Source organism: Aspergillus chevalieri, chromosome 3 (genome assembly GCF_016861735.1).
Source record: "Aspergillus chevalieri M1 DNA, chromosome 3, nearly complete sequence".
NCBI lineage: Eukaryota > Fungi > Ascomycota > Eurotiomycetes > Eurotiales > Aspergillaceae > Aspergillus > Aspergillus chevalieri.
This window is the reverse complement of record NC_057364.1, coordinates 104,906-131,534: the sequence shown is the minus strand read 5'-3', so window position 1 is coordinate 131,534 and position 26,629 is coordinate 104,906. Positions and strand designations below refer to the sequence as shown.

Below are 26,629 nucleotides of genomic sequence, written 5' to 3'. Positions count from 1 at the left end.
TCATCAGCGAATGATGTAGACTCGGCCAGCACATCACGCTTCTTGCTGAGAGATGGAATCACACCAGAACAGGACCTTGAAAATTGAAAAATTACCCCCCTCCTCCCCCCGCCATTGACTAGTAATAGTCGCACATTTTCCGGCATCGTGGAGATCAATGTCTTAATGGCCGTCATGAACTTCGAGCGCTGGGAGTGTGACGGTACAGTGCTGGCAAGTTCCTCGCGACCACGCGTAAAAATGATAATATAAACAGTTTCTCTGGGGCAAGTTATGAAGTCCAGAGTCAAGCGTGCGATACTGGAATCACTACAGCCTTGGGGAGAGCCACCGGTGGGGTGAATCCTCATCATCGATGGCAGTCTTTAGGAATTGCATTCAGCTCATCCCTCAATGAAAAGATACCTTCATGTAGCCGTAAATGGAAGATGTTTCCTGACGGCAATGGACAGATTAATGATGGGAAGCAGTAGAAACTTGCTCACCATACTACCAGAGTGGAAGAGAGCATTGTAATTTTGGATCGACTTTTGGTCCCTCCCACAATTCACGCTAACATATATCGCGCGAATATTGATGAACATTCAAATCTACTTGATCTTGAGGCCTGGGTTGCGAAACCAATGTAGAGCAACGGGTAGCATGTTGGTAACTATAGTAGGCTAGTCACTGCTGCGGCTGTATGCCCTGTTTTATGCCTAAGGAATCAGGCAGAGATAAAATCACGTGCAGGTATCGGAACAAGGTATTTCCCCGAACCCCGGATGCATGTACTATTTTTTTAAGGCCAGCGACCGGCTTATCTTATCAGTCACACATTCATTTTCTTCCACCCCGCGAAGACTCATCCTTTGACTGTTCTGAGTGAGATAGAGGCGCTTCTCAACAACGTCTGTGGGATACTCAAGGAACGTGGAAATTATTGAAAAAAGTTTCCAGTTTATTATCTCCATTTTTGACCCACCCCCAGCGATTCGTACTGGACTTCGTTGCCCCTCCTTCGGACAAAACACCACTACGACAATGGAGTCCAAGGTGAGTCGCATTCCCCTACTTTGATATATTAAATGCGTCTAACATATGCGATTATACAGGCCCAGGAAACCACCCTACCCCTCCGTCCAGCTGCGGACGTGAAACCTCCCCAAGAACAGCCCCCCGCGGAGCCCCAAGAATCGCAGGAGTCAACATCTAAGAAGAAGGAAAAGAAGGAGAAGAAGGCCGCCGAGAAGGCTGCCAAGAAGGAACAGGCGGCCAAGCAGCCCAAGCAACCCAAGGGTCCCGCACCTCCCAAGGCGAAGAAGGAACCCGCCGCCCCTACCGACCCCGAGCAGATGTTCAAGGAAGGTTTCTTGCACCAGGTCTACCACGAACGCCCCGAGGAGACCGTTACCACTCGATTTCCCCCGGAACCAAACGGTTACTTGCATATCGGTCACAGCAAGGCTATTGCAATCAACTTTGGTTTCGCCAAGTACCACGGGGGCAAGTGTAATCTGCGATACGATGATACCAACCCGGCCGGTGAGGAACAGGAGTACTTCGAGTCGATCAGGGATATTGTTCAGTGGCTGGGCTTCAAGCCGGCTGCTATCACTTATTCCAGTGACCACTTTGACCGGTTGTATGAGCTGGCAGAGGAGCTGATTAGGAGGGATGGGGCCTACGTTTGCCACTGCTCGAGTACGTGAATCTTCACTGCTCGTGAGATATGCATATACTGATGGATGTTTTAGAGGCCGAAATCGAAGTCCAGAGAGGTGGAGGAGACGGAGGAAAGGGCAAGGAGCGTTTTGCGTGCGCGCACCGTGACCGCCCGATCGAGGAGTCGCTCAAGGAGTTCCGAGCCATGCGCGATGGAAAATACCAGCCCAAGGAAGCTTCCCTTCGGATGAAGCAGGATCTCAACAACCCCAACCCTCAGATGTGGGATCTTGCGGCGTACCGTATCCTCGAAGACAATGACCACTTCCGGACCGGTACCAAATGGAAGATCTATCCGACATATGGTGGGTGTCTTTCCAGGCACATTTGGGAGTGCTATTGCGAATTAACAATATCTAGATTTCACACATTGCCTTGTCGATAGTTTCGAAAACATCACTCACTCCCTCTGCACCACCGAGTTTGAGCTCTCGCGTGAGTCGTACAACTGGCTCATCAACAAGCTGGATGTCTTCAAGCCTATGCAGAGAGAATACGGTCGTCTCAATCTGACCGGAACGGTTCTTTCCAAGCGCAAGTTGAACCAGCTCGTTCGGGAGAACCATGTGCGAGGCTGGGACGACCCTCGCCTGTACACTCTGATTGGTCTTCGTCGCCGTGGTATTCCCCCGGGTGCTATTCGTGCGTTTGTCAATGAGTTGGGTGTCACCAAGAACGTGACAAACATCGAGATCAACCGCTTTGAGCAGTCTATCCGTTCTTACTTGGAATTCTCGGTGCCCCGTTTGATGATGGTGCTGGATCCTATTGAGGTTATTATCGATGATTTGCCCGACGACCATCTGGAGATGATCGAGCAGCCTTTTGCCCCCAAGGACCCTTCGTTTGGTGTAAGTGTTTTTTTTTTTTTCTCCCACCCGTCTCTTGAAGATAGAAAGCTAATTATTAGTCCCACCAATTGCCCTTTACCAAGCGTGTGTTCATTGACCGGAGTGACTTCCGTGAGGTGGACTCGCCGGACTATTTCCGTATGGCCCCTGGCAAGCCCGTTGGTCTGCTGAAAGCTCCCTACCCGGTGACTGCCAAATCATTCGAGAAGGATGAGTCTGGTCGGGTCACGGTGGTCCATGCCAGCTACGACAAGCCTGCTGATGGGTCCGCACCCAAGAAGCCCAAGGCGTGAGCATAACCTTCCTGCACGTTGAAACGACATGCTAACCAAGCCAGTTTCATCCAATGGGTCGCCAACAGCCCGGCACACAACAGCCCGGTCAAGGCAGAGGCACGCTTGCTCAACCCGCTCTTCCAGTCGAATAACCCCTCGGCTCACCCCTCGGGCAACTTCCTGAATGACATCAACCCCAACTCTGAAGATATCTACCCCAACGCCATGATTGAGGTGGGCTTCCACGACATCCGCCAGCGCGCTCCCTGGCCGGCAGAGGACCGGAAGGCCCTTGAAGAAAACGGTATCCAGCCCGGACCTGAGGGCGTGCGGTTCCAGGCGATGCGGATTGCGTACTTTGCCATGGACCGGGATACGACGGACGACAAAGTTGTGTTGAACCGGATTGTGAACTTGAAGGAGGGTGCATAGTGGCTTATAGCGTAGCATTAGTAGTTTGTGAATAGGTGCATGAATACCCCTGGGGTAATATATAGTGTTTTTACTTGATCACAGTGGTTTTGGAACATAGAGCGCTTAGTCAAGAACAGGTCAAGACAAGGTCTCGTGGCGCAATGGTAGCGCGTTAGTTTCCGGTACTAAAGGCTGTGCGTTCGAGTCGCACCGGGATCGCTTCCTCCCTTTTTGCTTTTTTGCTGTGTTTTTGCATCATTGCGGAAATTGATCAGAGCATCTACTTCAATCAGCTTCCTAATAACTTTAATGCTATATGATTTTGATCCTGGGGGCGGACCTCCGATGGCCAGTGCGGAACGAGGACGGCGCTCTCATCCGTGAAGACTCCTCCGAGTGACGACCGTTGGCAGATGGCTTGCCAGGTAGAGTCCTAATATGGCTGGGTATAACCAGGCACAGAGTAATGCTAACCTGGTGCCATGGATCTTTCAGGGACAGTCCGCGACTCTACATACCTAGGAAGTACCCAGGTACCCAACCATGATTCAAGACACCAATTCAACATGAATCGAGAAACTGCAGACTCAATCGGATACTCCCGATTAACAACACAGATAAACTGCCGGGAAAAAATACCCTAAATTGGCGGAATATCTCCGACTTGTTTGAACGGCGCATACGCCATCCTCGTGGCGATGTCGTGATCCCGCCAGACAGGCCATGCTGCGTCGATGGTGGAGAGAGAGACTGTGCGAATTTGTCCACTATGCTTGCACCATCGACGCTAAACATGGGTTTCTCGTCTATCGGGAAATGTCAGGTTAAACTGCGTGCATTGGCCTGGTATTGGTAGGTGTATGTAGGTTAAATAAAGATGCGGATGTCCCCTGTCGCTGTCATGTTGCAGATTCCGATTCCTTCTGGATACTCGACACGGCATTGACAGGGAATGATGGCACAGACAATGGAATCCCAGAAACAGCCGCATACCGTGGAAGATGGCGTGGAAGTATCAACGACAAGCTCTGGGAAGGTCGATGACAACTATGATATCTATAAGCGGTATCAGGGCATTGAGTATACTGAGGAGGAGGCTAAGCGGGTTCTTCGCAAGATTGATTGCCGGGTTGTTCCTATTCTGTTCTTGATCTATTTGATTCAGTATCTGGACAAGAACAGTTTGAACTTTGCGTCAGTGTATGGGTTGAAGACGGCGACGAAATTGGAGGGACAGGATTATTCATGGCTGGGTGGGTATTTTTATTGTTGGATGCTGGAATTGTGCTAATGCAATTTAGGATCGATATTCTATATCGGATACCTCGTCGCCCAATGGCCAGCCGGATATGCCTTGCAGAGACTGCCGATTGGGAAGTTTCTCAGCATCACGACATTCAGTAGGAATGCCTTCGAATATTGGTCATTCTCATCTTACTGACGAATTGCAGTCTGGGGAGGTCTCCTCATGACAACACCGGCCTGCCACAACTTCCCGGGTATCGCTACCAACCGCTTACTCCTGGGTATCCTCGAAGCCGCAGTTAACCCAGGTTTCGTGTTGATGATGGGTATTTGGTACACTGCTAAAGAGCAACCGCTGCGGTTGGAGGCGTACTACTGCACCAACGGAATCGCAACCATGTTTGGAGGGTGAGTTCACCTCTGAAATCTCAACGCAGGCACTGACAACCCAGCCTAATCGGCTACGCCGTCGGCCACATCACAACCGGCCTCGAACGCTGGATGTACGTCTTCATCATCTTCGGCGCCTTCTCCATAGCCACCGCTATCATCTCCATCATCTGGCTGCCCGATCTCCCCTCCACAGCAAGATTCCTCACCGAGCGCGAACGAGCCATTGCCGTCGAACGCGTCGCCATCAACCGACAAGGAGTCAAGAACCACCACTTCAAATGGGACCAGGTGTGGCAGGCCGCTCGTGATCCGAAGACTTGGCTGTTGTTCATCATGGCCGTGGGTGCGCAGGTGCCCAACTCCGCGCTTACAAGCTTTACCTCGATTATCGTCAAGTCTTTCGGCTTCGACACACTCGGCACACAATATCTCCAAATCCCCGGCGGTGCCGTGCAATTCCTCTCCCTCCTCGGCGGAGGCATCACAGCAACTAGATACGCAGACCGTTTCCACGCCCGCAGCACCTGCATGATTGTCGCTAATCTCATCTGCATCCTCGGTGCGGGACTACTAGTCGGCCTCCCGGATTCCAATCAATGGGGCCGTCTGGTTGCGCTTTGGCTGTGCTATTTCCAGGGTCTGGGATTCAGCATGAGCTTGACGATGATTAGTTCGAATATCGCGGGGTCCACGAAGAAGCAGATCACGGGGGCTGTGGTGTTTACGGGGTACTGTGTGGGGAATATTATCGGGCCGCAGACGTTCAAGGATAGTGAGGCGCCGGGGTATCATAGCGCTTATGTTGCGTGAGTTCCCCCTGTTTGATCTATGAGTGATGTACGGGTGTGCTAATGGTATAGGATGTTGGTTGGGTATGCTGTGAAACTTGCGGCTATCACCGGTCTCTACGTGTATATGTATCTTGATAATAAGAAACGGGATCGTGAGGCTTCTGTCGAGGTGTATGGGGAGGATGTTGTTAAGGATGGCATTGAGAAAGGGATGATGGTAAGCCTTCTTTACTTCCTTACTTGTGCTAGATATGTACTGACAGCGGCAGGACCAAACGGAACTCGAAAACAGGGCGTTTAGATATGTTTTATGATTTGTTTTTTGCTAGTATAGAATAATTAAGTTTCGTTTTGTGTTCTACCGCTGCATGCCATCAACACCTAGTCTTGTATCGCAGGATTCTCATCCGGTTTGTTGAGCAACAGCTCGGCATCAATTTGCGCAACAGCTTCAAATTCCACATTTCGATGCCGACTGACGGAATTCTTTTCATCTTCAAGTTCCTCGAGTTAGTATTCACGCATCTCTTCGACGCGCCAATACGGGAACTGGAAGTCTCCGTCTTCGTCAGAAAGCCGGTGTCGATGCTGGTAGTGGTATCTATTTCCAAACTGACATTCCAAGTTTGCGCGATGGACTTCAAAAACGCCCAGTAACTTTACGCTGAAAGTTCTTCTGGAAGTATTTGCAAGGCGTGTTCTTCTTGCCCTGCTTGTACCGAATTACACGCCTGGCGTGATGCTCGAGTTCCATCGCGGGATACGGGCAGTCGACGAAGTCTATGGGAGCGAACATGCCAGGCATTTGCCCCGGTTTCCCCCCAATTTTCTGTGTCATGCTCGTCTCTGATGGCATCGATACAGGCTAGTTTTATGTTAGTATTCCATTGATTAGGAGATGGAGGAAGGTACGAGCACAGAAGCGGTGCACGAAGTTTGATTGGATGAGGGCCGGAACAAACGGGGCATTTATTTGCCCCATGGCCCCCCAGGTTTCTGGATCGTGCTCGTTCTTGATAATATCAATGTACGCTGGTTATGTTAGTATATTCTGCATAGGAAAATGAGACGGTAGAAAACGTACGGGTGCAAAAGCGATGGATGCAGTTCGACAGGACATGGAATTGCATTGGAAGCCCTGCCATGGCGCATCCGCGGCATTCCGAGATTGGCCCCGCAAAATATTAGAGTGATATGAAAGTGGTAATAGGCGAGCCTAGTCGAGTCAATACTTACGACCATTGGAAATCTTTTGACCCACGTCAGTGATGATCTTTGAGCCGCTCTTGCTGTCACCGGCTCGGACTAGTAGATACTAATGAAATGACATTCCTATCTAAGCTAGTGTAGCCATCGACGATAATATCGAATCTGGAGAAGAAAAGGAAAGAAGGAGGAAGACCTATTTACACGAAGGGATTTATAGCGGTCGTGCCGCATCGCTACGCAGCTGTTTGTCTTAATTGCTTGTATGGCATCGTTTGCCATGTTGATGGTGTTTGTCAATAAAGGCGCTGAGTTGAGCCGTCACACTTGCCATCATGATTGAACCCGTGGCCTTAGCACAATATCCCCTGGCGTGTTGTTTGCAAGGGATATGTTTGAGGTTTGGGATCATTCTGTCAAGTTCCTGATCTCTGTCTAGAGGAATCTCCTGAGAAGATGGAGACATTGTGATGCAACTGAGAGAGAACGGTACAGCGAGAAAAGAAGAAAATTGATGGTGGAAGCTCTCGAAGGGAAACAGAAAAGAATAAGCAAGGGACTGGGAAGAATAAAGGAAAGTGCCCATGGTCCATTCACTTTTGTGTAATGAACTTTTTTCATTGTTCCTTCGTAGTGACGACTGGGTTATCTTCATGCCGGTATTGGATTTTTAGACCATTACCTGTGCCAATGCTGTCAAGCATTGGCACCGGGTTGAATCCGGCAGAAGGACTGAAATAGAACGCAATAAAAGTCTTAATGGCATGTCTGACTTCCTTGGGAAAGCCCGTCCATTCGTTCAATTGTTTACCATGGAGCTAAGGATAGACTTGCTCAATGACTCTGTATGCCACTAATTGACGCGCATGCCGGGCACAGATGACCATAGAAAGGCCTTCTGGGCATTGGGGAGAAGAGTCTATTTATCTTTGGAATGGAAAACCATGCAAATGCAAAAAGAAAGAGGAAGAGAGAAGAGCATCGGCGTTTATATGTATTCATTCACTGAAACTCGTATGGACTGGAGAATATAGACCCTTAGAGACCAAAAATATGCTCTTAGTACCCGATCAACAAGGCTTAATCCTGTCTCGCGGGATCCTGATCCGGTTTGTTGAGCAACAACTCATCAATCTCCGCCATGATCTCCGGCGTCAGGTTGGGCAACAACTTGAGACTCTCGACATTGTCCACGACTTGCTCCGGCCTGGAAGCACCAGTGATGACAGACGAGACGTTTTCGTTCTTCAGACACCATGCTAGAGCGAGTTGAGAGAGCTTGAAGCCGAGTTTATCGGCGAGGGTCTGTCCACAGTTGAGCTATTATCTTGGTAACAGAGGTATGGAATGTAGTACCTTCAACTCCACGATCTTCTTGATAGTGCCCGCCCACTGCTCATTCTCCCAGTCCTTGCGCACGCTATCCGCAAATCGATCACTACTTTCTGCGAACCGAGAACCCGGCGGAGGCTGCGTCGTCGCATCGTTGTACTTCCCGCTCAACAACCCCATCTTCAACGGTGAGAATGTAGTCAACCCAATACCAGCGCGCGAGTACAGACGCTGGAACTCGCCTTCGACCTTGGTCCGATCAAGCATGTTATACAACGGCTGTTCGACAATCGGCGCAACCAGACCCAATGCCTTGGCAATCCCGCAGGCTTCACTGATCTCATCGGCAGACCACTGCGATGTACCCCAGTAAAACGCCCAGCCCTTTTCAATAACATAGTTGAATGCACGCACGGTCTCCTCCATAGGCGTTAGACGATCCGGTCGGTGCGCGTAGATAATATCGACATACTCCAGCTGTAACCGCTCAAGCGAGGCACGCGTTCCTTCGATAATATGCTTCCGCGAAAGACCGTGGTTGTTGATTAGAATTTCACCATTCGCGAGACCCCAGTTTAGCTTCGTGGTGACGACCAGGTCGCTTCGCTTCCAGCCGTATTTCTTGATCGCCTGCCCCATGATGATCTCGGACTGCCCGCCCGCGTAGCTCTCGGCTGTGTCGAAGAAGTTGACGCCGCAGTCGTAGGCTTGCTTCATGCAGCTGAAGGTAGTTTCTGTGGGTGTTAGTGCTGTGATTGGTGCGTGGTAGGTGATTCGTACCGTTTTCGACGTGGCCTCCAAAACTATGATCCAAGGTATTGTCAGCTCGATTTTATTGTATCAGTGTACGGAGAAGGCTCACGTTAACCATCCTCCTAGCCCAATGGCCGACACGTGCAGGCCGGAGTTGCCCACGCGGCGGTACAGCATGTCTTTGTTCTTGTTTGGCCACGCCATTGTGATTGTCTGGAATTAATCAGGAATAGGTCGCTTGTGATAAGAATGGAGTTTGAAAATTGGTAGAGCGAAGGGAACGCCGTGCTATTTATTCGTCCGCATCGTATGGGGTAACAGGCTTCGGAGGAATACTCGGAGGGTCCTGAGGTTACTTGGACGAGTGAGGATGGTGGATGCATATCAAGAAATAAGATAGCGATAAACCATAGTATTGCACTGTATAGAAGAAGCTCATCTGGAGAGTTGTGATGGCGAGAAATGACGCTGCTAGAAAGGACTGCTATAGGTGACCTTCCCGATTGGGCAATCTTCGACTTCGAATTCGACCTTTCTCTTCCCTCCAATTCTTTTACCCTTCCACACTTAACTATCGACTTCTCAACTCTCCAGACAGAACTGAATAGAGCGTCAAGTTTGCTCAATGATATACTCTGACGTTTCATGGTCTCCGTCCGATTTGCCCCTGGAAACTCCTACGTTCTACGGAAACCCCCCAAACCGTACCAAATACAGCCTCTACGACAACCAGCGAACAAAATCCATACCCTTGGTACTCCATACACCAACGGACAATGGATAATGATCTCGTTTCTGAGTCGCAACGTACAACGTACTCTGTACCTACACCGGACACTGTGGGTCTGCGATGGCGTGCCGCCGGGGTCGATTAACGCAACCAACGCTATTTCTATCTCTGGCATCGTCGCCAGATCCCGTCGAATAAACTGATTTCCTTACATGAATCATGGCAGAATCTCGGAGCAATGCATCCTGTGTCTGGCTCTTGGCTCGATGCGAGTTGGCGCATTGCCCCGCAAATGTTTCTGGGATCAACTGACTCTCGCAACGGCCGGTCATTTGTGCTACGGAATTTCAGCTTCTTCAATATTGTGATTTCAGCTTCTTCACAACTGCCATGTCTTCGAACCGAACAAACGTGACTAAACGCGCTTGCGACGGGTGCAAGATTCGGAAGATTCGTTGCGGCGGAGGCCATCCATGCAAGGCCTGTACGAATGCGCGCATCAAGTGCACTTACATCCGAGTTCAACAAACCCGAGGTCCGCAAAAACTGCGTTCGACGACGAAATACTTGATCGAGCAGGCTCAGAGGGAAGACGCCTGTGAATCTCCCCGCCAGTCCGTACAACCCAACACGTTGGCGCGTGTCGAACAATCAGTAGACAGGTACGGACATCTCGAGACTTCGGTATCTCTCCCCGCACTGTACTGATGACAATCGTATGCTAGGTCTCAGATTTCCCTCAATGTCCTGACCACTCCTCTTTACATCTATCACGTGCGCATGTACCCGGTATGGCCTATTGTCAACGTCGAACGGCTGGTATCTATATTGCAGCATGACACCAATAATGCGGATCCCGAGATATACGCATTGGCCACTGCTGTCGCAGCCGCGACAGTCGCGCAATTGCGACTAGGTAAGGGCTCTCTTTCCGATGAATCGATGACCGCGGATACCTTTGCGGCAGAATGTCTTCGAGTCCGCGGTATGAGCCAGTACAAGTCCAAGATCAATTTGAATAACGTGCGGACGTCATTCTTCTTGCACGTATACTACGAAAACCAACAATCGGGAGGAAGCGAATCGTTACTATACTTGAGGGAAGCTATTTCGCTCGCTCAGATGATGAATCTGCATCGCGAATCCTCATATGCGAACCTTTCGTTGGAAGAGCAGCAAATCCGGCGTCGTGTACTGTGGCTCTTGTTTGTTACAGAGAGGTGAGCATATTCAAATTTCATATATTGAAAGTCAGCTAATAATATAGGGGCGTCTGCATTCTCCATAAACTTCCTGTCGCGTTACGAACAAACGTTGTACCTCCCTCAGCAGATGACGGCAACGATCCCCATGTCTTACCTGCGTTTCTCAAACTACTCAACCTGTTCCGGCTCTTTGAACGGTCGAAAATGTTCGATATAATAGAAGGCGAAGACTTGGAGACAGAATCCCTCGGTGACGAGCTAGATTTCGATAACCGATTTCTCGAGACATTACAGGACAAGCTGGAGGACGGATCGGTAGTCTTTGACCATATATCGGACGTACAAAAGGCAGACTTATGCGTCACCCGACACTGGATGCGGATGATCTTGTGGAAGCTCTCAACTAAAAAGAGCATTTCATACAACCGATCACCGCAAACACCCACTTCGCCGTCATTCCCGGTTGCTGTTGCTAAGGAGATGTTGAACATTGTTTCGCAGCTACCCAGACCGGCAATCGAGGCTCACGGTCTCGGAATGGTGAGTTAACCGCATACTCGTAAATGACCTCGTAACTGATTTTGTAGGAACTGAAACTGTACGAAATTGCAAACTCGCTCGCTGATTCGATCATGAAGCTGGCGATGCTCCCTCGAGCTTCTGAATTGGAAATCGAAAGCCGGCCAAATAATATTCTGTATCGCTTGCACTCCATATTATCGACATTTCGAGGAGGAGGAAACAAAACATTAGTTGACATGCTCTATAAAAAGATGGCAGAAGCAGATTCTAGAAGCGCACCAACACTATCGGCCCTGCAGCCATCGCATGCAGAATATCGCCGAAAGAGTAGACAGTTAGCAAGGGTCGGGGTCGATCAGCATAGCCAAGATGCTGCCACGGGAGCAGATGGGCCTACTAGTCTTGACCAGGATCTTACTGTGACAAAACAGCTTCCAGAACAGAGGACCCGCACTGGCACTTTCAGAGACTGTCTAAACCATCCACAAGACGAGCTATACATCGAACCAATGGAAATAAACCAGCGCGATGATCACCAGCAAGCGACAGTCGACGGCACTTTTCCGGGAATGTCACTTAGCCCACTTTCCCCGAACTGCATTGACCAGGATCCCTACATAACGCCAATGTCCTCCCTGCATGCAGCAGCGGCAACGGAGCTCCCCGCATTAGCCCCATCATGGCCGTCCTATGATTCAGTCGAGCTGATGCTTGACGATTTCCTAGCGCAGGTCCCCGGGGTTCCATTTCTGCAGGACGGATTGCTTGAGGGGTCGTTTATGGGCTCTGATCTGCCGGAGCAGGTTTTTGCTGACCGGGATTTTGTGGGGATTAGTCCGGTTTAGTGGTTTTATGCATGCTTGGGATTCGTGATTCTGGTGCGTGATGGTGTTATTTGACGATTGGTTGTATGTACATAAGGACTTTATTTCTCGGGAGACCCTCTTTTGAATGAAGCTGTACGGAGTAATTCTCGGAGACTATCAACTACTTCTGAGTGGATATAATGTATTTCTTGTGTGGGCTGTTTTGTCCATGGTAGCCATGGTAGCAGAGAACAGGAGTTGTAGTCTCTTTCTGCACACGTTCCTTGGAAGTACCAAGGAATAGCTTTTTCTGGGAACCTTCACGCATTCCATTGACAGTCGTAGGCTGCGTTTTTACACAGGTATTTCGACCAATAAAAAGAGACCCAGTAGATCGTAACGCTCCAAAATGGAAGGCTTTATCTGCCCGGCTCCCTGGGCTAATCATGCCTGAACCGCTCTAAAAGGAGGGAGTGAGCTGTGACTCGGGCTGCCAGGTCTAGATATTGGCTATACATTGCTGCCGTTATTATAAAGGGTAACGACTTGCGGCCGAATCTGATGTTTTCCTTCGATCGTGGGTTATCACCGTAAAGCATCCTCTCATAATTGTTCGAATAGCCCCGAGAATTTCACCGAGATGACTGCTTTATGGAACTGTGTCAAAGGAAGATATGTGCGCAGCTGAGTTTCAAGGGTATTCGTGTTAGCAGCACAACGTATTCGCTAAGTTTGCTTTCGATGAGACAGTTGGCCGTTTACATTCTCTGCAAGGAGGAGAAGCCTAAGGGTCTCAGGCATCGTCTGGTTCTTTTCAAATATGCCTCTCAATAAAGATGCTTGAGAGGAGCGAGAGGGGCTCTTAGTTCAGCCTCGTGTCAATGATACAGGTAATTGCACAGCAAATTTTTATTACACCAGTCATCGATATAGGACGCCACTATTGCGGTGTCTTGACAACCCTTCTTTTGGCGTAAGACTTCTGGCTTCATCAGGCTTGGTCTTTATAGAAAACAGCACGGTATCTTATAACTGTCCAAAGACACCCCAAAAAGAACTCGTCATTCGCGCCACCGGTACGCCAAATGCAGCTGTATACGCAAGGGGTCTTTGTGTCCCAGGTGCTTGCACCAGTGTGCATAAACTGCCACAAGTGACAGGTAGAAAGTGGCTTAGTGCGCTTTACTTGAGCAAACAATACGACTGGAATATCCGCAGATGGCGATTACTGCAGTCGTTTCTTTTATCACACCCTTCCATCGGACAGGTGTAGCCTCCTTTCTGTCCGTCGGCGAGGTATTTTTACAAGCGGTTTACGGAAATCTTTGCGGTGTTTTGCTGTACCGATTGTCCAAGGTCATATTTTTCTTATTGTGTCAAACATCTTCTCCGGGTTAGGGCATTTGCCTTCCCCACGATAGAGCTGGGCTGATTATTGACGCTATCCTGGTAGACTAAGATGTTAGTAGAGCTCGCGTACTGCGGTACATGAACCACTTACCAATTATAGCATACAGCAGACACAGCTGAATGGCGTATTTCTGGTTTATGTGTCGTCTGTAAACAAAATAGCACCATCGGACGCTCCATGCACAGCAATCACGATGACAATCCGTCCCGCCAGCATAAGCCCAGTAGCCAACTTATCGCTACCAATCTCACTAATCGCGCTTTGAGACTTGAAAGGCCGGTTTATTCCAAGTGAAGGTTTTTCACATAGTCTCTTTCGTATACAGCATTGGCCAGCGGTAGCGACGCATTATTTGATGAAGGTCGAGATTTGGCAAATATCGGAAATGGACTCTTTGCTTGTTCTAACAAAGTCGAAAGTGAGGACGGAAGGGTGAACCTCTCCGCCAGGATGATGGGATAGTCTGTACACACGCTGGAAACTTCGATATTGACGGCTTCGTGGAAACTTCAAGGATCCGTCTGGAAGAAGATGGTGTATATATCATGTGAGGGGAAGACAGGATGCAAAGAGAAGATGGAAAAACAGTGCCTCGTATAATAGACCTCTCTAAGAAACGAATCAATCAAAAAACAGTGAGTGTCTGAGATCTCTTTTCTGGAAATTACTGGCGAGACTTGTTTGCAGATGGGACGGGAACAACAAACACGATCAAGTCTCTGTTTGATAAGTGTCGCATTTCAACTCCAGTGTAACGATGAAGATCTTGGTACTTTGAATAATGACAATAGGACACAACTAGATAGCCATGTTTCCCCTGTTTGTGTCTGTAGAAGTGCCCAAGAGAATCTCCAATAACACCGTTAGTCAACTGTAAAGCACCTAGTCAGCAATGAGAGAGTCGAATACAGCTAGATAGCAATGCTGACCAGAATGTGAGCAATCGCTGCTGACTAGATGTTATCAAGAGGAATTATTCCAGAGCTCGAAGTGCAGTATCACCAAAGGAAAACAGTATAACTATTCCTAATTAATTTACGCACAGAAAAACATCCACTCAATACTTAAACCTGAAGTCCAACCGCTTATTCCCATCCTTCTCTCTCGCCGCTTGATCAGATTGATACAGAACCTGCTCTTCCCGAGACATCGCATTCCACGCTTTATCTCTCTGACGGTTAAGGAACCAGAGGTATTGTCGCTGGACGATAAAGGCGACCATTGAGACTACGCAGAGCGCGATGAGGACTCTGTCGCCGGTGTAATAGTAGGGGGAGTCGCTATCGCGGTAGATTTCTATATTAGTTAGCATAAATCTTCATCCGTAGACTAAGAATGGAGAAACTCACGGGAAGATATAACAGATCCAATCTGCACGACCACGTTATACGTCGCAGCCGTAATAGCACGTTTTTGTACATCGAATGTATTCTCCGAAATCCACGCAGACACAATCGGATGGAAGTACGGATACCCCGATATCAATGTCGTGATTGTAAACCGTGCCCAGTCATGTCCATATGCTGGCAAGCCCAGCAACGCAGCCAACAACGGAAGCGACCAGAATTCGCCGAACAAGGAGTGAAATGTACGTTCGCCAAAGTACTCACTGCTCTTGGACAACGCGAGCATGAGGATAATCTGGACCGCGGCGGAGGGGATGGAGAGCATGTTCGAGTCGAAAGTTGAGAACCCGATGCGCTTTAGGGTGAGGGAGAGGTAAGATTGGACGGGGCTCTGCGGGATATATGCGACTAGGCCGATGAAGTATAGACCCCACATGGATTTGTCGCTCCAAGCGTCAAGGACGTCGCGGAAGGAGGCGGCTTCGTGGATGTGTGTGAGACCTTTAGAGGGGTCATCGCGGAGGAGACGCTAGTTGGTCAGTGCAGATAAAGGATCAGGAGTTGGAAAGGCGTACATTAACCATAATCAATTCCTGTCTTTCGGTATACCAGGATCTCGGACAGATGACACTCTTGGTGTTTGTCGGGGAGCTGGGGAGGAAGAAGAAGCTCTGCCTCTGTTAGCACTGAGCGAGAAGGCATGCCGGAAAACATACGATAAGTCCAATCACAAAGGTCAGCAACCCTTCAATGAGAAAAAGCCAGAACCAGCCGGGCTTATCCTGAATCCCGCGCATTTTAAGGATTCCTGCTGCTAAAAGCGAAGAGATGATTCGGGCAACCTATTTATCGTTAACACAAGGAATTCTCTTCTCAAGGGAAGACGCATACATTCAACGACGACCAGAAGAACGCCAGTCGAAAAGACAACTCCCGAGTCTTATAGAAATACGTCGCAAAAAGGACGGTTCCGGGAATAAAACCACCCTCTAGAGCACCAATTAGAGCTCTCGTCACATAGAACGAAGCCCTGCTAGTCATCCACGATTGAGTCCACGAGACAAGACTCCAGGACATCATCATCAAAGGAAGGACTCTTCGGAAACCATAGCGCTTGATAAGGAGCTGGACGGGGAATTCGGCCGCGAGGAACAGAACCAGTTGGATTGTTGTGCCCTGAACTTTCAGTATTGAATCAGCATAAAACAGGCTAATGTACTGACATTGTTATAATCGTTGCTGTTCATGTTCAGGTCTTCCAGAAGACTATCGGTTAGGGCATTCGACAAGTTTCCCCGATCCAATTGCAATCCGAAGAACTATACAGTCAGCCATATCCTAGTCACTCTGAGCTCTAGACTCACCATAATGCAGAGCCAACCAAGCAGCAAAAAGTCTGTCTTTAGCACCACCCACCGCTCCTCATCTGGCGTCCACGTCGCAGTCGCATCGAACCGGTGATATCCTTCATAGGACTCATGGGGAGCAGTGACCTGCGCAAGCTGCTCCTGTCCAACACCCACAGATACCTTAGACGATCCATCCTCATCAGTTGTAGTCGTAGTCTTAGCGCCTTTGCGCCCTCGCTCTATATCGTCTGCCATGCTGCTGCTCCACTAAGAAGAGAAATTGAGGTCGTATTCGAGAAAGTGAATTCATTGCCACTTTTATATATACTTGAAGGCCGCACGGAGACATGTTGATATTACTTAGTTTGGAAGGGATTCCATGTCAGCGATATAAAGTCACTCAGAGACTAGTCGGATTGCACAACGCCGCTCCCCGAGCACATCATCAAGCCCTAAGGTTATTGTCGAATCAGGATTAACTACTGTGGCTGGATAGTTTAGGAGTGTGTGAAACTCCGCGGGAGTGCTGCCACACTTGGGAATACAGTGGTGCATGTTCTCCAGATCGCATGCTCTCCAGTCACGATAAAAACTGAATAACTAAAAAAGATCGTGAGAGAATTTCGAGTTTGTATCATCATCGCCAAGCATTGAGGGGAGTTAGGTGGTCAAGCAGATCAGTGTATCGATGCTCCGAGATTTTCGCCGATGCCCCGCCGATGGCAGTGCCGTTCCATGAGGGCCAGGATTAACAACGCGATCCGGATATGATGCAGGAATAATGGATAATTAGCCGGCTAAGCATTATCTCGTGCTAGTGGAGAGTTTGCTGTAATCTGGGTATTTAAAAGTCATTATCCACCGGCGCATTGATCTTGTCCATATATACAACTTTGGCCTAGTTTTCTATATCTAGAACATGATATACACAATGCCAACTGCAGTTGACACACCTACATCTATCCAGGGAGGCCATGAACAGGCCCGTCCGCGCATTTCGCAGCCACTGGAATATTCCGGATCGCTAGACGGATACTTCAAAAGTGATCTGACGCCTGTCATCGGACGGGAGTACAGCGGCCTCCAAGTCGCAGATATCTTGAAATCGGAGGAAAGAGATCGGATAATTAGAGATTTGGCTGCGACCAGTATGCTTTCCCGCTCTCTTCATGAACCATACTGACCCGACCAGTCTCGCAACGAGGAGTCGTCTTCCTCCGCAACCAAAGTGTCACACCCCAGCAAATGCAACAATTCGGCGAGCGACTAACAGCTCTAGCCGGCTGCGTGAGTCCACACACACTTTAACCTCAGCGATAACTAACCGCAAGGAGCAGCCCGAGTCCTCTGCCCTGCACGTCCACCCCCTGACCGAGGAAGGTAGTGAACTCGGTGACCAAATCAGTGTCATCAGCAGCGAAAAGCAGAAGAAAGGCGGCGGCCTCACGCATCAACTCAGCGACACCTCCCGTCTTGCCTCCGTCGGCTGGCACACGGATATCAGCTTCGAGCGCGTGCCCTCAGACTATGCGATGTTGAAGATTCATACGCTTCCTGAGACGGGCGGTGATACACTCTGGGCGAGCGGGTATGAGGTGTATGACCGGTTGTCGCCGGGAATGGCAGGGTTTTTGGAGGGGTTGACGGCAACGCATGATGCGAGTTTCTTTCATGAAGAGGCGAGGAGGTTGGGGAATCCGTTGCGTAAGGGAATTAGGGGGTCGCCGTTGAATGTGGGGGAGGATTTGAGTGCTGTGCATCCGGTTGTGAGGACGAATCGTATGTTCTCACCCTTCTTGGGTATGGGTGAAAGTACTGACAAATGTAGCTGTGACTGGGTGGAAATCGGTCTATGTCAACCGGGGCTTCACAAAGCGGATTAACGGCGTGACCAAGGATGAATCAGATATGCTTCTGCAGTACCTGTTCAATGTGAGTCATCCTACAAGTTTGACCTGTATATATGCTGACCTTTTAGCTCGTCACTCAAAACCACGACGCCCAGGTCCGGTTCAAATGGAATCGCAACGACATGGCCATTTGGGATAACCGGTCGACCTGGCACTGCGCAACGTACGACTACACGGAGGCACGGGCTGGAGACCGTGTGTGCAGTCTGGGAGAGGCGCCGTATTTCGATCCGAATTCCAAGTCTCGGAGGGAGGCATTGGCTTGATGTTGCTTGTTTGTGATAGTTTGGTTATTGATATCCTCATGAATGCAATATATTCAATCCATACGCCGTGCAGGTGCTAAACTAATCCAGAAGATACATCCCTAGCCCAATGAAATCATGGAACTCCCAAAACCGGTTTGAAAAGGAGTGGCTTATGCCTGACATGGCTCACTCAACCGCATGAAGTTCCAGCATACTACACATAGTTAGACTTGAACTACCATTCAAGGGCCCTCAGATATACATACTAGTATTACCCATATCATCACCAAACATGGCAGTATTTAAATCCTCACCCGAGCGCGTCCCTTCAATGTTGTTGTACGTGACAGCCGTCTTACCCAGACAGAGTCCGATCATTGGCGGCGAAACCTGAAGAGACAGGAATTCAGGCTTGCTGCCAATACATTCGGACAACATGAGCTGGTGGGCATTTGCCGCGGCATAGTGGCCGTGGAGCATAGCACCGCCGCAGCGTTTGATCCCCGGCCAGGAAGCGAGGTCACCGATGGCGAAGTGGTGCTCTGCGTTGGGGATGTTGTTTTTGAATTGGCATCTACTTGTGTTAGTCTGAAGAATAAAGGAAGAGGAAGGAAGGCATACGTAGGGTGAATGTGCACGTAACCTTCTTGGTCAAGTGCATCCTGTGGCAGGTATGTTGAAGTGGGAACACACTTCGAGATGGCGCTCATGACATGTCCGGTTTTGAGTTGCATGCCGTCAGCTAGGGTAAGATGCCAGGTTCGTCTCTCCTCGCTGGTCTCAACTGCCTTGTGGTCGACGACTCTCTGGCCAAGGATGACTTCGATGCCAGTCTCCCGCAGGACGTCGCATACACGGTCTTTGAAGTCGTCTGGCAGTGGCTCTGCAGAAAGTAAACGGTCCCGGGAGTGAACCAATGTTACTTTGTGGTTAGGATCAATTTCTTTGATTTCCGCAGCCATTTCCACGCCGACAGCACCCCCACCAACGATAACCACCCCCTCTTGCGCATCCAAAACACTCTTTCTGTGCGACTTGGCCTCGTTCAAAAAGTCCTCCCTTCGCAGAGACTGAGGAACGGTAGGGAAGACCCGTCGCAGTCCTGAGGCCGCGATGAGGTAGTCATACTGCTCATGTCTGGTTTGTTGAGACTGCAGTTCGAGAATCCGAGCCACCTTTCGCTCCGGATCGACGGAGGTGACGCTGCCCCGGACAAACTCCATGTTAGGAGCCTTGAGGGCTGGGATGTCTGCGAACCGGGTCCATGCCTTGGGGGCAAACTTTTCGCAGGCCAGGGCTTTGGGGGATCCTATGAGGTGGTCTAGGAGGTTAGCATGAACTTTCGTGGTTAGACAGATGAAAACCTACAGTAGCCATCTCGCTCATCAACGACGGTGATCTGAATAGGAAGACGAGCTTGAGGAGCTTTGGCCTCTGGGTTATAGTTGAAACGAGCAGTCTTCCCACGAGAAAGGTCGACTAGGGTCAAAGCGGCTGCCAGACCACCATAGGAACCACCGATGACAAGGACACGGAAGGTCCGGGAGAATGGTGCAAGGGCTTCGTTGGATGGCATGTTGAAGAAAGGTGTACTTTGTGCTTGGGATGGGATGCTGAACAGAAAGGAAGAACAGAAACACGTTCAGTTGTAGAAAAGGGCCGAAAAAGCAAACAATCGAATGAGGGGCAGCGTGGAGGATTATGTCTCAGAGAGCAGCTAACGAGGGGGCAGGAGAATCTTTAATAACTCCCCGACAGCTGCTGGAATGGTGCATGGTGTGTACATCATGGCATTGTTGCTTTTGTTGGATGGGATACCAAGTCCGAGCTTGAGAGTGTGACTCTCCCCACTGTTTGATATACGGACTAGTACTCTGGGTACCTGTAATGCTCATTCCAGAATACTGTACCGACTAGTGTATAATTTGTATCTTATTGTACTCGAACGAGACTAGTACAAGGATCCAATGGCCGAGTTATAGCCTGAAAAGGGAAGAATCATATCTGATTGTGCGTTATCTGATCGATCTCGCTACGTGCTGTGATTGGCCGAACCGACGGGAAATCCCTTCCGAAGTCGGCGTAGTAGAGTTATCTGATCTGATTTTATCCCACGAGATTTTCATGCCTTTTTTGTGTGGAAGAGACAAAGAGAGATATATAGCTGCACCTCCCACTGCTCCCACTGTACTCCGGAGTAGCTGCATTTGTTTGATGTTCTTTGGTATCAAAGTACTATGCATACACTCGCCTGGATACATTTTCCCGTGCGCTTTTAAATGCCACAAATAAATTAATAACTATTATCAGATGCAGTACTCCGGATGACCTGACCACGGAACCGACTGAGCCAAGGACACAGCCTGAACATTACTGAGTCTTGTGCCACGGACATTCCTATTCTACGTATTCCTCCGTGCTGCGTATCCCACTCCGACACTTCCACGAGCACGCGTTATTACATATTCCCAAGATGCCATCCCGCGGGTGCCCCCGAAAAACTTGCCCAAAGAGGCTTAGATTGACGAGGTCATTAGAGGCGGATTATGATTTTCTGCATCGCGACTCTTGGGGGTCGCCTGCATTTTTGGGTCAAGCGCGCTCGAGGGTATTATTACAAAATTGCGTTACGCGTCACATACGGAAAGATACATGACCCCACTCTGTAAGATCCTGAAATACAACCAGTAATTATACTTGAACTAAGTACTGTAGGGTTGATAACACCGAGTCCCACAACGTCTGTCTCCGACGTCAGATCCGGTTATGCTGGCTATTGTCTGTACTCCAGAGTATAGTGCAGGGATGCAGTGCTAATGCCGCACGTGAAGCAGTATGCAGTTAAATGTGAAGGATGGCACCATTGAGCTGGCAATTCTCATTCTTCTCTTGCTATACTCGCATTATCTCCAAAAGCACAATGGCCCCCGATCAGAAACTCCCTGGGGTGCGCTTGCCACAGCCCTACAAGACATCTTACGCACTTCAAGTCCTCTCCGTAGAACATGGCCTGCGGACCTTCCAACTGCGGCGTGCCGCTCGTGCGGATGATGGCATTCCCCCTCCTGCGTCGCTTGATCATGCTTCATTGAAATTCACAGACCTGGCCCAGCCCGATTCGACCATCACCGCGCATCCAGGAAACAACTCAGCATGGGCTCGCGCTCAGCGAAGCCCAATCACCAAGCTCAGCTGGGACAGCACCGAGGCACCATCAATCGGACAAATTTGGAACGTCATCTACGCCCTCCTCACCCTTTGCACCGATTTTGAGATCTTCCGCGTCGTGCTCTCAGGAGAGGGCAAGGAGCTGCTGGCACAGGAGTTGCAGGCAGTTGGTCTTGCCACGGAGCACCCCGATCCCTCTGCTCCCCCAGGTCAGCCGGTGCCAGAGTCTACAGACCATGTCGGTCAATTGGTCGTCTTTCGCAGCATGTTCTGGCAGGGAGCTGGCTCCCCGTTCGGAACGCGACCGGCGTGGATTGTTGGTTCTGATACTGAGCAGCCCTTGCCTCGTTCTGCAGCAGCCTACCCGACATTCCCGATTCAACATACCCTGACGACCAAGTTCCCTGACGTCCGCGTACATGCTGTCCACCCGATTCGCCCTGCAAAGCCAGCCCCGGGCTCGCGTATCTACAGTCGCTACATTCCGCATTTGGATGAGTTCTTCTCAATCTGGGTGTTGGATTATACCAACGAGGAGCATCTGAAGCTGTTCAACAAATGGCAGAATGACCCCCGGGTGGCTCAGGGCTGGAACGAGACTGGAACCCTAGATCAGCATCGTGAGTATCTGCGCAAGATTCACGAGGATCGTCATCAGATGGCGGTGCTTGCCAAGTTTAATGACACTTTTTTTTCGTATCATGAGATTTACTGGGCTAAGGTGTGTTGACCCTTGGAGCAATTAGAGGAAAGGACTAATGAGAATAGGAGGACCACCTGGGAGCCAACTATAACGCAGACGACTACGACTGCGGCCGCCACTCCCTCGTCGGCGACCAGCGTTTCCGCGGACAACACCGGGTGATGGTCTGGTGGTGCAGCATCATGCACTACATGTTCCTCGATGAGCCTCGCACAAATTACATCGTAGGCGAGCCTAAGTTCACCAACCTCGCACCACTAGCCTATGACCATGCCACGGGCTTCAACATCGAGAAACTGGTCGACTTGCCGCATAAGCGGTCAGCGCTGGTCAAATGTCCACGAGAGAAGTTTTTCCACATTTCACCGTTCCGGTTCGATGGGTCGGATCACTTGGAGCGGAATCCGTTCCGAGCGTTGAAGCTGTAATTACGAGCGAGTGTGCTTTTTCTTGGTTAATTTAGCGTGAGTCAGTTGTTGGCGTGGCATAGTGGAATTTAATATATACTCTAGTCAATATTCGCCTCATGTTGCCTAAAAAGTATCTTTAGACGGATGTATACGGAGTACTGAGCAGTATCTCGGACTTATCAATCTATGGAGCATATAAAGTACTATGGGGAATTGGAGAACTTCAGCTAGAGCTGTGCCTTGTATGACCGCCAGTACTGTTCGTAATTTACATATCAGAAAAGGAATAGTGCAATACATACAGTAGCGCAGGAACGGGACGCTGATTGGCTCTCTTGGCATCTGATTAGATGTTTCATCTAATCAGATTGATAAAAAACAACCGAGGTGGGGCAGGCCCACTTGGAGTAGTTTATTTACGGTACTTACGAAGTACGGATGTACTGCGTATACGACGAGTACGGAGGATTTAGACAAGAGGATAAGGGAATTGGTAGCTATAGCCTAGTGTCGAAACCTAACGGCATATCTAGGATGGTACTGAGTACTCTAGGGTAGCGGAGTAAACCGACCTCCATAAACAACATAATACATAAACATGCAGAATACAAGGATATCAACTATATACAAAACGAGTCACACAAGCCTGCTACAAGCACAGCTACTGAGCCCTCCGTTCCAGAACACCGCCCGCCATCTTCCTCAAATCCACCTTTCGGACTTTGCCGCTCCCCGTAACAGGAATCGTCCGGTCCACCCCCTCCTCCCCAAACACAAACACATGCTGCGGCGCCTTGTGGCGTCCCAGGGTCTCGCGGGTCCACGCTCGGAGTTCCTCGTCCGACGGTCGTGTGTACCCCGCTGCCACTAGGATGAAGGCGCCAACGACCTCCCCGTATTTCTGGTGCGGGACGCCGATCACGGAGGCTACCTCGATGGCTGGGTGTGCGGTCAGGCGCTCTTCAATCTCAAGGGGGTATATGTTCTCCCCGCCTGTCTGGCACGTTAGAAAATGCTAGGTGGGTATTTGTGGTTGTGCTCACCTCGGATGATTATGTCTTTGAAGCGGCCGGTGATGGTGCAGTAGCCCTCTGGTGTGAATACGGCTTCGTCGCCGGTCTTCAGCCAGATCACGCCGTTTTCGTCGGTGGTGAGTGTTTCGCTGGTTTTCTCGGGGTTGTTCCAGTATCCCTTTGTGAGTTGGTAGCCAGTCATGCAGAGTTCTCCGCGTTGGCCAACTGGGACGATGTTGCCTTTCACGTCGATGATCTTGGCTTTTGCATGCGGCATGACCTTACCCACAGTCATGAGTCGGGTTTCGATGGTGTCAGTGGTGAGAGCATTGAAGCAGGTTGGCGATGCTTCCGTGAGGCCTGACTGCCGTTAGCGTAAATATGTAAAACATAGAATTCTGGGCAGTACCGTAACTACTGGTATACTCGGTCATATTCAACTCCCCAAACAACCGTTTCATCAACGGTCGCGGCACGGGAGCCCCAGCGATGATCCCCGTTCGCAGATTCGAGCAGTCAAAGTTCTCGGGCTTGGGAACGCTAAGGATCGCCTCGAACATCGTCGGCACCCCGTGCAGCGCCGTACACTTCTCGTCGGAAACCGCATGCAACACCGCCTTCGCGTCGAACGTCTCTCCAGGGAAAATGATTTTCGATCCATGGGTGACTACGGCTAGCATTCCGAGAACCAGCCCGAAGCAGTGGAAGAGCGGTGGTGGGCAGCAGAGGATATCGAAGGAGCTGAGGTCCATGCGGTCGCCAATGAAGCGCGAGTTGTTGACTAGGTTGCTATTCAGGAGGATTATGTTAGATGTGTATATTTTTCGCAGTCGGGTGTGACCTACTGGTGCGTCAACATAGCAGCCTTGGGATTACCAGTCGAACCACTGGTAAACTGCAAATTACACACATCGTCCGGCTGCAGAATATCCTCGCGCTCAGCCAGAATGTGGTCTGGTAGCCATTGTCCGCGCTCGATAAAGCTGCCGTAGGTACCAAATTCCTGGTATTGTCCCCGGAGAATGATGATCTCTTCGAGCGCCTTCGATGATCCCTTCCGCGTGGGATGCGGCCCGAGTGTGGACAGCACATCGAACAATTCGTGGCGGCCGATCTGGGGTGTCATGAAAAGCAATCTGCAGTCTAAGCCCTACGTTAGTATAAACATATCTTAATAAATATAATTGAAAGACTTACCGGTATGACTGAGCGCGTAGTACACCTCCGACGGAGTATATGTATTGTTGAGCACGACGAGTATCGCACCAACACGCGCCGCTCCAAAGAAGACAGAAATATATTGCTCACAATTGCCAGCCATAATACCAATGCGGTCACCTTTTTGAATGCCCATGGCCAGAAAGCCCCGAGCAACACGGTCGCTTTCATCGTTCAGGTCGGAATAGGTCCATCGCGCTCCGGTCCATGGGAATACCAGACATTCGTAGTCGCTGTATTTCAGGCTCTGAAGGGTCAGGAGCTCGCCTAGGGTAATTTCCAACAGTTCTGGCTCTGTTGGACCTTCGACAATTGATAGTTGCAACGGAGCCGGCTTGGGTTGGACATGGGATAGGGTTTGTTGGAGACGCCGTACGCTGGGCCGGTTGGTGGTCATTTTGTTATCTATGAGGGTTCTGACAAACAAAGAGACATTCAGAATTAAAGATTAAGGAATATGTGAATGAGAAGAATCCTACCGTACGCTACCCTTATAATCTATATCGGGCCTTCTACAACCTCGGAATTAAATTTGTCTTTGTATACTTCGGAAGTCGGTACCCATTCCAGCAACATAGACTACGCTACCAATCTCATATCCATCGCATAATTCTCTCCACTTGGCCTATTCTTTTTATATCGTTGTATTTCTCTACCAGTCTTTTATCCGTCACGGCGTATTTCAAGGATTTAACATTTCTTTACAGCACGCTTAGCTCGCTTAGCTTCTTACTGCCAACCGGAGTGCAGACCTGCTTCCGGACAGTCCGATTTTTCTGCCAATGGACAATTGTAGTGATATATTAACTGCATCCTGATGTTGTTGTCGTCTTCTCACATAGGCCTCGGCTCAGAAGATGTTGTAGATTAACGTGCCAGGGCTCAGACAGTCTTGACAGGAGAGTCATCGTCTGTAGTGCGAGGATTCCTCCCTGCAGCTGGCGTATTTGATGCATCAGAGTATGGATCATTGGCAGTGATACGCATTGTAAGGCTGGCATCTGTTTGGAAGAATCACGTCAGTCTCGACACGAGGGCTCTTCCGTACCAGACATTGGCCCTCAGTTATACAAGCCTTTTGATGTAGGTGTGGAGTGCCGTGACTTAGCGTTGGTATGATATTGAATACGCAGGTCTACCTGCCCATCTGTCGTAAGCATCTCATCAAACCACCCGGACCGAGGGTACTGATGGATAGAAAGTCCAGCACTATGATACCGCAAATCCCAGCTATTGCACCGTATTCTCACGTATTGGACCCTGAGCTGTCCTTGAAATCTGCTCAACGAGCATGTCGTTGCCTGAAAGATGTCCGAATAGGATCCACGGCGGTAGATTCCGCCATGTCCAAAAAGCCCTTATCAGATTCGGACTTAATTACTGTATGCTTATGGCACAGCAGTCCATGACATTTGCTCTTGGACTGGTTGGTGGGAGATCGGCAGTGGTATGTACCTATAGAATGATCAGCTCCGAGACATGGCTTCTTGGCCGGTTATGTACTGGATGGTTGAACTGACTGGCTCAACTGAACCTGTTGACTAAGGGTAATGGCTACTATCATGAGGAGCTAGAGATACGAGTCACCAGTATACAATCAAGAAAAGGGAACACAGTCGAGGAAGC

At 49.7% G+C, this 26,629-nt stretch overlaps 9 protein-coding genes and 1 non-coding gene across 10 annotated transcripts; 6 read left to right on the top strand and 4 right to left on the bottom strand.

Moving 5' to 3' along the window:
- Positions 1-1,023: 1,023 nt before the first annotated feature.
- On the top strand, positions 1,024-3,262 carry ACHE_30045A (glutamine--tRNA ligase; the record flags this gene model as incomplete). Its single annotated transcript, XM_043276618.1, has 6 exons — positions 1,024-1,035; positions 1,095-1,683; positions 1,737-2,009; positions 2,065-2,555; positions 2,615-2,844; positions 2,893-3,262. 6 exons carry the CDS (start codon positions 1,024-1,026, stop codon positions 3,260-3,262), a joined length of 1,965 nt encoding a protein of 654 aa, XP_043134580.1.
- Positions 3,263-3,391: 129 nt separating this feature from the next.
- ACHE_t30001A lies at positions 3,392-3,463 on the top strand. The gene has a single exon. It is a non-coding gene; the product is annotated as a tRNA-Arg (tRNA).
- A 748-nt stretch (positions 3,464-4,211) lies between these two features.
- On the top strand, positions 4,212-5,987 carry ACHE_30044A (putative MFS transporter; the record flags this gene model as incomplete). The annotated part of the gene is made up of 6 exons (XM_043276617.1): positions 4,212-4,497; positions 4,546-4,644; positions 4,696-4,897; positions 4,942-5,688; positions 5,743-5,890; positions 5,943-5,987. The coding sequence occupies 6 exons, from the start codon at positions 4,212-4,214 to the stop codon at positions 5,985-5,987; spliced, it is 1,527 nt and encodes a 508-aa protein (XP_043134579.1).
- A 1,972-nt stretch (positions 5,988-7,959) lies between these two features.
- On the bottom strand, positions 7,960-9,168 carry ACHE_30043S (putative voltage-gated K+ channel beta subunit (KCNAB); the record flags this gene model as incomplete). The annotated part of the gene is made up of 4 exons (XM_043276616.1): positions 7,960-8,184; positions 8,236-8,945; positions 8,992-9,014; positions 9,074-9,168. 4 exons carry the CDS (start codon positions 9,166-9,168, stop codon positions 7,960-7,962), a joined length of 1,053 nt encoding a protein of 350 aa, XP_043134578.1.
- A 916-nt stretch (positions 9,169-10,084) lies between these two features.
- ACHE_30042A (Zn(II)2Cys6 transcription factor) lies at positions 10,085-12,266 on the top strand (the record flags this gene model as incomplete). Its single annotated transcript, XM_043276615.1, has 4 exons — positions 10,085-10,356; positions 10,420-10,914; positions 10,962-11,439; positions 11,487-12,266. The coding sequence occupies 4 exons, from the start codon at positions 10,085-10,087 to the stop codon at positions 12,264-12,266; spliced, it is 2,025 nt and encodes a 674-aa protein (XP_043134577.1).
- Positions 12,267-14,695: 2,429 nt separating this feature from the next.
- Positions 14,696-16,588, bottom strand: ACHE_30041S (putative MFS transporter; the record flags this gene model as incomplete). The annotated part of the gene is made up of 7 exons (XM_043276614.1): positions 14,696-14,934; positions 14,988-15,513; positions 15,560-15,655; positions 15,701-15,826; positions 15,876-16,160; positions 16,208-16,303; positions 16,349-16,588. The coding sequence occupies 7 exons, from the start codon at positions 16,586-16,588 to the stop codon at positions 14,696-14,698; spliced, it is 1,608 nt and encodes a 535-aa protein (XP_043134576.1).
- Positions 16,589-17,578: 990 nt separating this feature from the next.
- ACHE_30040A (TauD/TfdA dioxygenase family protein) lies at positions 17,579-18,509 on the top strand (the record flags this gene model as incomplete). Its single annotated transcript, XM_043276613.1, has 4 exons — positions 17,579-17,620; positions 17,668-18,112; positions 18,162-18,265; positions 18,312-18,509. 4 exons carry the CDS (start codon positions 17,579-17,581, stop codon positions 18,507-18,509), a joined length of 789 nt encoding a protein of 262 aa, XP_043134575.1.
- Positions 18,510-18,661: 152 nt separating this feature from the next.
- ACHE_30039S (putative pyridine nucleotide-disulfide oxidoreductase AMID-like) lies at positions 18,662-19,714 on the bottom strand (the record flags this gene model as incomplete). Its single annotated transcript, XM_043276612.1, has 3 exons — positions 18,662-18,705; positions 18,758-19,065; positions 19,113-19,714. The coding sequence occupies 3 exons, from the start codon at positions 19,712-19,714 to the stop codon at positions 18,662-18,664; spliced, it is 954 nt and encodes a 317-aa protein (XP_043134574.1).
- A 1,697-nt stretch (positions 19,715-21,411) lies between these two features.
- ACHE_30038A (uncharacterized protein) lies at positions 21,412-22,790 on the top strand (the record flags this gene model as incomplete). The annotated part of the gene is made up of 2 exons (XM_043276611.1): positions 21,412-22,380; positions 22,428-22,790. The coding sequence occupies 2 exons, from the start codon at positions 21,412-21,414 to the stop codon at positions 22,788-22,790; spliced, it is 1,332 nt and encodes a 443-aa protein (XP_043134573.1).
- A 643-nt stretch (positions 22,791-23,433) lies between these two features.
- sidI (putative long-chain-fatty-acid-CoA ligase) lies at positions 23,434-25,400 on the bottom strand (the record flags this gene model as incomplete). The annotated part of the gene is made up of 5 exons (XM_043276610.1): positions 23,434-23,765; positions 23,816-24,145; positions 24,195-24,574; positions 24,631-24,928; positions 24,983-25,400. The coding sequence occupies 5 exons, from the start codon at positions 25,398-25,400 to the stop codon at positions 23,434-23,436; spliced, it is 1,758 nt and encodes a 585-aa protein (XP_043134572.1).
- Positions 25,401-26,629: the final 1,229 nt, after the last annotated feature.